This window comes from Paramormyrops kingsleyae, chromosome 4, assembly GCF_048594095.1.
Source record: "Paramormyrops kingsleyae isolate MSU_618 chromosome 4, PKINGS_0.4, whole genome shotgun sequence".
NCBI classification, from domain to species: Eukaryota; Metazoa; Chordata; class Actinopteri; order Osteoglossiformes; family Mormyridae; genus Paramormyrops; species Paramormyrops kingsleyae.
Window position 1 is genome coordinate 25,208,613 of NC_132800.1, and position 9,768 is coordinate 25,218,380.

At 45.2% G+C, this 9,768-nt stretch overlaps 1 protein-coding gene across 1 annotated transcript in view; it reads left to right on the top strand.

Annotated features, from left to right (window-relative positions):
- The window catches only part of LOC111844374 (uncharacterized), a 111,558-nt gene extending 108,649 nt beyond the window's left edge, over positions 1-2,909 (top strand). The window contains exon 19 of the mRNA XM_072710925.1: positions 2,777-2,909. Coding sequence (XP_072567026.1) covers positions 2,777-2,778 — 2 coding nt within the window. The 3' untranslated portion in view covers positions 2,779-2,909. The remainder of the gene's footprint in view (positions 1-2,776) is intronic.
- The last annotated feature ends 6,859 nt before the right edge of the window (positions 2,910-9,768 follow it).

Sequence of the window (9,768 nt, forward strand, 5' to 3'; positions counted from 1 at the left end):
CCTCGTCCCGTTCCCTTGGCCCCTGGGTGGTCCCCTTCGGTTCCCTTCTTCCTCTCGCCTGCGGCCCCTCCGGCCGCTGCCCGTCGCCCGCCTGGGTTCCTTCGGGCTCCCCTGGCTCCTCCTCCCTTTCCCTCCGTCCCGTCTGTTTCTGCTCCTCGTCCCTCTGTGTCTCCTCCGTTCCCGTCTGTCCCTCCTGCCTTCGTTCCTCGTCCCTCTCTGTCTCCTCCGTTCACTCCTGGCCCTTTTGTTCCTCCTTTTTCTGTCCCCTCTCTGTCTCCTTTCTTTGTCTGCCTGTCCGCGTTCCCTGTCCTCTGTCGGGTCTTGTCGTTTTTCTGGTCCTTGTTCCTGTTCTGTGTCTCTGTCCTGTTTCCGGTGTCTCGTTGATGTTTTGCTTTTGTCTTCCAGGTCCTGTTCCCCCGTCTCGTCCGTCGCCTCCCCTCGAGCGCGCCCGGTGTGCGCGCCTTTGGGGGGGGGTTCTGTCACGATCCGCTCCGTTCGATCCCGATGTGTGCCACGCCCACCTCGTTACCTCGTGTGATTACCAATTGTGATCATCTGTGTCCTGTTATTTCTGCCTAGTCTTTTGTATTTAGTCCGAGTCTCAGTCTGTCTTCCCCAGATCTGTCATTGTATTGTCTTGGTGTTTGTGCCTGTCAGCCATCGTCTTAACATTAAAACCCTGTTCGTCCGACGTCACGGCTCCGCTTGCCTGCTTTCCTGCTCGCCTGCCCCACAGCCCTGACAGAATTAAGTGGAGACATAACAGAAACAATAATCATTGGAAAATATAATTATATCCAGTTACTGCCCTGGTTCAGTGGATTAAAGTAAATAAAATTGTTATTAATTTATTTGATTAAATAATGAAATTTGTTTTTATCAAACCTCACTGTGAAAGGTCTGGTTACACCCCTGTCGGGCAGAAGGGGCCAGTGCCCACCCACTCTCGCCACCCCCACCCCACTGTGAAAGGTCTGGTTACGCCCCCGACGGACAGAAGGGGCCGGTGCCCACCCACTCACGCCACCCCCACCCCACTGTGAAAGGTCTGGTTCCGCCCCCGTCGGGCAGAAGGGGCAGGTGCCCACCCACTCTGTGAAAGGTCTGGTTACGCCCCCGTCGGGCAGAAGGGGCAGGTACCCGCCCACTCTCGCCACCCCCACCCTACTGTGAAAGGTCTCGTTACGCCCCCGACGGGCAGAAGGGGCCGGTGCCCGCCCACTCTCGCCACCCCCACCCCACTGTGAAAGGTCTGGTTACGCCCCCGACGGACAGAAGGGGCAGGTACCCGCCCACTCTCGCCACCCCCACCCCTCTGTGAAAGGTCTGGTTACGCCCCCGTCGCACAGAAGGGGCAGGTGCCCACCCCACTGTGAAAGGTCTGGTTACTCCCCCGTCGGACAGGCACCCTTACCCCCCTCACTGGTCGATCGCAAAGGTAGTCTGGGTAGATCGTATGGCATAAAAAATAGAGGATGGGTGACGCGTTCAACCGCCCCAGCTATGGAAGGCCATATACGTAATCACAACGTAGGACTCACATGGCTGAACTTAGAGTTCACGTAACTACAACGTAGAAACCACGTGACTACAACGTACAGGGCACGTACTGCACACGTATAGCCCCTACCTCAAAAGGGGTGTGTATGTTTATGCCAACCAATAGCATAGATGCATTAAAGGTACAAACGTCTTAAGACGAGCAAATTGGCCAGCAAACGTCTTAAGACGAGCAAATTAGTTTTATGACGTGTTAAGACGTCTGAACGTCTTTATACGTAAATAATGTACGTGTTAAGACGTTATTTGTTTGCGTGTTAACACGTCAAAATATGACGTGTTAACACGGACGTCAAAGTAGACGTTATGCCCCAAATGGCCTTCCATACCCAGCTGCTGCCAAACTCCAGCAAGCGGCCGCGTCACCTAGTTAGCCTCCGATTTTTTTCTACTAAACTTAAGAAAGGGTATAAAAATGAATGGGGAAGCTGGACCAAGTAAGAAGCCAAAAACCTACCACTTCCATACAGAATGGGGTGGGACTGTTTTTTCTTCCACCATGTCATATTCGAAGTACGTTTGCCTCATCTGTCAGTCTGCCGTTGGTATTCCAAAGAAGGAAAATGTAGAGCGGCATTTTCGGACTGTTCATAAAAACTACGACATTAACTTCCCTCCGAAAACGAGCTGAGAAAGAGAATGGTGAAGGACCTAAAATCCCAGTTCAGTTCAAAAATACTTCATTTATCCCAAAGGGAAATTATTATTATTATTATTGTTATTATTATTATTTTATTATTATTATTATTAATAATAATAATAATAATAATAAAGAATACTCAATATTTTTATACATGTATGTTTTGCATTTTTATAGTAAGTAGATAATTTTGATCTGGTCATTTATAAATAGCTCGCAAGCTGAAAAAGTGTGGGCACCCCTGCTGTAGTCAGTTATAATGTCTGTATATCAAGCTGCTGCCATATTTCTTACATCCACTGGACACGTCAATTCACAGAACAAGCGATCCAGAAACACTGTGTACTTTTCATGGAGGCCACTAGGTGGCGAAAAAACATAGATTACTAAATACAAGAGGTTCAGAATTCAATTATAAGAAAGCCGATCTATGTGCGATATTTGTAAAATACCATGACGACTCCTTTGTAACGGGACGCTTCTTTTTATGCCAGTTTGTAATAAAGTCATTTGCGTTCTTTCATAATAAAAATAAATCAAATATTATGAGCCATAAATCATCCGTATATTTTGCAGGAACAGACATCGCGCCGCTGAAGTTCAGCACTTTCCCGTTTGAGATGAACGTGATGTTGCCGTTTCCTGCCCGGCGACCTTTAAAAATCCATGACAGCAGCGGTTAGATGCATCGTGTGCAGCGGCCATATTCACGGACAAAATCAAGCTGATCGCTAAGACTTAGTTTGTGGTTAATTAATACAGAAGTAACAGCATAATGCTACATTATTTGTGCCCCTCAGGTAAAGTGTTACCGATGAGAGAACACTTTGAAAATCACTAAATAACATTTTCTCTTGCCTTGACTCCATATCTAAATCAGACCTAGACATGTTTGAGTAGATTATCATGGTTTCTCTGGTTATTGCACTTACACACACAATATGAAGAAAATATAAGTGAATGAATGCAATGAATTATCATCCTGTGAGTGTGTATCAAGTGCTGCAGCCCATATATTAGCAATGGGCATCAGATCACTGTATTCAACAGAGTGAGGGGTTATTCAGAAAGGACCAGCGTATTATTATAAACCAGATCGATAACTTGTTTAAGCAATTATTACTGTATGTCTTGCCCAGGGCTGGACTGGGACCAGAAGATGGCCCTGGCATTCTTTGGTCATGGCGACCAAATGTTAACTTCAGTGTTATTTCTCTGGTTACCTATCAATGATAAATCATCCATTTCAGCAAAGTTTTACTAATATTACATGATAGTAATAACTGTAAGTTGTAACACCTGCAAACTGTAACTTTATGGCAGCTGAAATACCACTAAGTTGGACACCAAATCTACTCATAGCATTATTTAAAAATGACGCCTATAAAGGCAATTCTCTCTCTCATAAACACAGTTTGTGCACAAAACTGTAGTTTTGTACACAAATGACACATAACTCTATAGGCCAGTGGTTCCCAAACTTTCTCTGCAGGGCCCCCTTTTCTAGATAGGAACATTATTGAGCCCCCCCCCCCCCCCCCCCCATTCAAACTACACAGGTTCAGATTCAAACTTTATTTGAAATACAACTCCCTTTTCTAATTGAGTGAAACAAATGCAATTACAAAATACAAATGGTGCAATTTCACCACTGTGGGAGAAAAAAGAGCAATCAATTAAAAATAAAAGTCCAGCATAAAGTTTGAAATTATGCAAATGCAGATTTAACATTCCTGTTAATATTCATTGGCGTACACAAATTAAAGTTTGTCTTACGATTACCGCATTTTGTTTTTAATGATAACCGCAGCTTTCAGCCTATACTATAGCAGAAAACAACACTAAATCATACCCATTAACTGATAGTCTCCCTGCACTTCCTGTAGAAAATTTTAAACCTTGTTTTTCATGATTTATTGGGCTAATAACACTTTCCTTGATGCCACTTCCAGAGTGTAACTATGGGTGCGTTCGACTTTGTGTAGCCCCTTACAGCGCTGGCTTAAAGCAATGCATTCTGGTCCTGACGCAATGCATCATGGTTAGATTTTTTTGTCCGGCGCTGCAAAACGTCGTCACGCGTCACCATGTCACATGGTACAAAAACCTCGCGAGAGCAAGACGACTTAAGACAGATTTTTTTATTTTTTTATTTTAGTCTTTGCACACATTTACAAACTCTCATCGGGAAATAATATTAGTGCAGCAACATCATGAGAGAAAAATTGGGAAAATAGGGAAAAAGGAAAAGTAAATAAATAAATAAACATTATAAAAATGTGATGGTCATTCTTTGACATTTAACATTTCCCTTTCTGGCAACACATTAACATACATGCGGCTTACTTGGTACAACAAATGAAACACAATCATTTAAGGGATAGAAACTGGGTTACATTCTCACATATCAAAGCAGCAGCTTTACATGACTCCTTCAGTAATTCTAAAGATACCATACCATGCCATACCAACTTTATTTATAGAGCTCTTTACAAACCCACTCTGGGCCAAAGTCCTGTACAGAATCCAAAAAAAAAAAAAAACAAATAAAAAGCTAATAGCACATATAACAGTAATAAACAAAGACATAAAACAAAATTAGAACAAGCACTATGAGAAAAAAGACTTTAGTTCAATCTTCAACCCACTTAGGGAAGGTCTTTTGTTTTGCCATTTACACTTATGGATGTGGTATTTGCCCATAATTATTACCACATTGTAAAGCATGGCAAGTTCCACCAACAGAATATCATTATTGTATAAAACCTGTGTTAGGGTCAGTGGGGTCATCCCATCTATTCCTACACTCATCCAGTTTACCAGATCCTGCCAGAAGTTAGTTGTTACTGAACAGGAAAAAAACAAATGCTCAATACTTTCTTCATTTCGTAAACAAAATCCACATGGCTCCACCTCAAACCCAAACCTTTTTTTAAGCATTTCTGCTGCTGGGTAATATCCATTGATTATTTTAAATTGCATTTCTTTAACTTTGGGGGGGATAGGCTATTTAAAAAAATGTGTATATTTGTTAGTTATTTTAACATTACTCCCTTTTAATCTTGTGTTACTATTAACATCGTGAAACTTAAGACAGCACCTCTCAGCCAGCTGAAGAAACTGGAACAGCCTCCGTGACGACACAACTTTGCCCTTACTGGCAGAAGAACGTGTCGTTTGTATGACGTTTATATCCCAGGAAGTCACGTTGCGTTATCTGCTTTTTGTCCCGAATATCACGTGAAGCAGTGAGAGCTGGTTTTCAGTTAATTTACCTGGTAAAATAAAGTTTAAATAAATGACATAAATGCTCTAATAGTACACGTAAGTTAGTGGTTTATTTATTGATAGTTACTGTAATGTTGCGCTGCTTTATTTGTTTAATCATCCAGTCTGTGAAGAGATTATTTTAGGGTGGCACATGCCACTGGTGTGCCCCTCCGCCATACCTGTTGACGACACCACAGTGATCGGACTCATCTCAATGGGAGACGAGGCAGCTTACAGAGAGGAGGTCCTGAAGTTGGCTGCCTGGTGTTCAAAGAACAATCTGGCTCTGAACACCAAGAAAACAAAGGAGATCATAGTCGACTTCAGGAGGCACAGCACCGATTTAGCCCCCCTCTACATCAACAGCGAGTGTGTGGAGAGGGTCCACACCTTCCGTTTTCTCAGCATCCTTATCTCCACTGACATCTCCTGGACAGACAACATCACAGCAGTTACCAAAAAGGCACAGCAGCGGTTACACTTCCTGAGGGTCCTCAGGAAGCACAGACTGGACTCCAACCTGCTACTGACCTTCTACCGCTCGTCCATCGAGAGCCTGCTGACGTGCTGTATCACAGTGTGGCATCACAGTGTGGTATCACAGTATGGTATCACAGTGTGGTATCACAGTACGGTATCACAGTGTGGTATCACAGTACTGTATCACAGTATGGTATCACAGTACTGTATCACAGTGTGGTATCACAGTATGGTATCACAGTACTGTATCACAGTGTGGTATCACAGTACTGTATCACAGTGTGGTATCACAGTACTGTATCACAGTACTGTATCACAGTATGGTATCACAGTACTGTATCACAGCGTGGTATCACAGTACTGTATCACAGCGTGGTATCACAGTACTGTATCACAGTGTGGTATCACAGTATGGTATCACAGTATGGTATCACAGTACTGTATCACAGCGTGGTATCACAGTACTGTATCACAGTGTGGTATCACAGTGTGGTATCACAGTACTGTATCACAGTACTGTATCACAGTATGGTATCACAGTACTGTATCACAGCGTGGTATCACAGTACTGTATCACAGCGTGGTATCACAGTACTGTATCACAGTGTGGTATCACAGTATGGTATCACAGTATGGTATCACAGTACTGTATCACAGCGTGGTATCACAGTACTGTATCACAGTGTGGTATCACAGTATGGTATCACAGTGTGGTATCACAGTATGGTATCACAGTACTGTATCACAGCGTGGTATCACAGTACTGTATCACAGCGTGGTATCACAGTACTGTATCACAGACAGGGAGAGGCTTCAGAGAGTAGTAAAGGCAGCACAGAAGATCATCGACTGCCCTCTCCCCTCCCTGATGGATATTTACACCTCCCGCTACCTCAGCAGAGCAAAAAGCATCATCAAGGACAGCTCCCATCCTGACAGCTCCCACCCTGACAGCTCCCACCCTGACAGCTCCCACCCTGACAGCTCCCACCCTGACAGCTCCCACCCTGACAGCTCCCACCCTGACAGCTCCCACTCTGACAGCTCCCACCCTGACAGCTCCCACCCTGACAGCTCCCACTCTGACAGCTCCCACCCTGACAGCTCCCATCCTGACAGCTCCCATCCTGACAGCTCCCACCCTGACAGCTCCCACCCTGACAGCTTCCACCCTGACAGCTCCCATCCTGACAGCTCCCATCCTGACAGCTCCCACCCTGACAGCTCCCACCCTGGCTCTGATCTGTTTGGCCTGCTGCCCTCAGGGAGGCGCTACAGGTGCATCACAGCAAAGACAAACAGACTCAAGAACAGTTTTTTCCCAAAAGCCATAACCACTCTGAACTCACACATGCACTGACTACACAGTCTAACCCCCCAACCCCTGGACTTCCTTCTATCCAACAAATGTGCAATATCCAATATCTAAATGGTACTGATAATAACTGTGCAATATCTGTATACTGTACAATATCATCGGTCTGTGTCCAACACCCACTGCTCACTGCACATGATCATCAATACTGTGTAATATTTAAATAATGTGCAATGACCTACACAGTTATTTATTTATTCCTTCCATATGTACATAGCGCCGCAGAACTTTTTACACTATTTATTTATTGTTTGTTGTTCTACATACATGTTTGCAATGGAGGAGCTGCTTTTAATCTCATTGTACATGTGTATAGCGACAATAAAAGGCATTCATTCATTCATTCACGAACCGCTGCTGCCTCCTTAACAGGAACCACTGCTACCTCTCTACAAAGAACCACCAGTACCTCCCTACCATGAACCACTACTACTTCTCTACCAGGAACTCTCCACAAGGACCTCAATGGATCTCCACCTCTAGGGGGGAGCAGAATTGTCATAAAAACACATTTTGATGCCTGAAAATGCCATACTTTTTCTAACCCTAGCCTAACCAGAAATAATGTGCTTGTATGACCACCTAGTGGACACTCTGACATTAGAATTCCAAAAGTTAGAGAGTGATTTATTCCTGGTGCTGGTATCTCACGGTGCATCACATAAAAGGAGCTGCCATATAAACTTTGTTACCCGTGTAACGTGATTAAAAAATTCACACTGAATCTGAATACGAATGTCAAACGAACTGTTGTTATTCTGCTATGCTAGATGGACCGCGGCCACGTCCCCACCATTCACATATCTCAAAATACCCAAGATATATTACCTGTGATGGCACTGCTCAAAAATATGCCATGAATCGTACAGTTGAAGTGAGAAGAGAAATGTGCTGGAACTCTGACGTGACAAAAGAAAAGGAAACAGAAGTGGATCCACTGTGGCTGGCCGACTTACCACCTACATTATGGGCACAAGGGAAAAATGACTTTGGAAGAATCAAAACCGCAGAACCGCTGAAAATACAACCAAAGTCTGACTACAGACCGCAAAAAGCACAATATCCGCTCTCACAGGATGCAGGGAAAGGGACAGCCACAGTGCATGCCGAACTCGTCAAAAGAGGAGCGTTAGTGGAAATCCCGTACTCCCCGGTGAACTCCCAATTCTGCCAGTGAAAGAGGCGGATGGATCATGGAGGTGTGTGCAGGACCTAAGGGGGGTGAATGATGCAGTGCATCCTAGAGTGCCTATAGTGCCAAATCCAGTGACTATACTATCCTCCATCCCACCTCAGGCAAAATGGTTCTCTGTCATAGACTTAGCTAATGCATTTTCCTCCATCCCTGTCCATCCAGACTCACAGTACTGGTTTTCACACACGTTTCGAGGGAAAAGGTACACCTGGACTGTAATGCCACAAGGGTCTACAGAATCGCAGAGTGTGTACGTTCAAGAGTTAGGAAAAATCAGGAAGGGTTTTCTCCACCGGGAAAAAGTGTGTTGGTGCAATATGTGGATGATTTGTTGCTGTGCTCAGACAGCAGGGAAACATGTGAACAAGATACATGCGCATTACTAAATTATCATGCAAAAAATGGCCACAACGCCTCAAAGACAAAACTGCAGTTAGTAGGAGAGGAGGTAGAATACCTCGGACATGTCCTTAATTCCCAGGGCAGACAGCTGGGAACCAAAAGAATTGAGGCCATTAGAGAGGCACCTGAACCTCAAAGCAAACAACAGCTGATGAAATGGATGGGAATGATTGGCTACTGCCATCCATGCATTCAGGATTTTGCAGAAAGGGCCCAGCCCCTCCAAGATTTAATGCATGGAGGGAAGGGACTGCGTCCCTCTGACCGACTGGACTGGACTGAGGAAGGAGAGAAGGCGTTCTCCGACCTAAAAAGAGCGCTCTGTTAGTGGGAGAATAGTTGAAAGGGCAAATCAGACCATAAAAGGGAAAGTTGCCAAGCTTTGTACTGAGACAGGGTTGGACTGTGTGACAGGTCTCCCACTCGTGCTCACTGCCATGGGGGCCAGGACACACCAAGCCACTGGGGTAGCCCCGTTCGGGGTGCTCACAGGGAGACACTGGCATGGGGGCCAGGACACACCAAGCCACTGGGGTGGCCCCGTTCGAGGTGCTCACAGGGAGACACTGGCATGGGGGCCAGGACACACCAAGCCACTGGGGTGGCCCCGTTCGAGGTGCTCACAGGGAGACCCATGCCGATGCCGTATCCAGGAGGGAAAGTGATGTTAGAAACTGTAGATGGTGATTTGTTAACTTATCTGTCCAGTTTACAGGGTACACTTTGGTGCCTAGTGCCTACATCAACAGGTGAAGCACACTGCGACTGACCCCCAGCGGTGACTTCGACCTTGGAGCCAGGAGACTGGGTGCTCATCAAGGATCTTCGGAGGAAGCACTATTTATA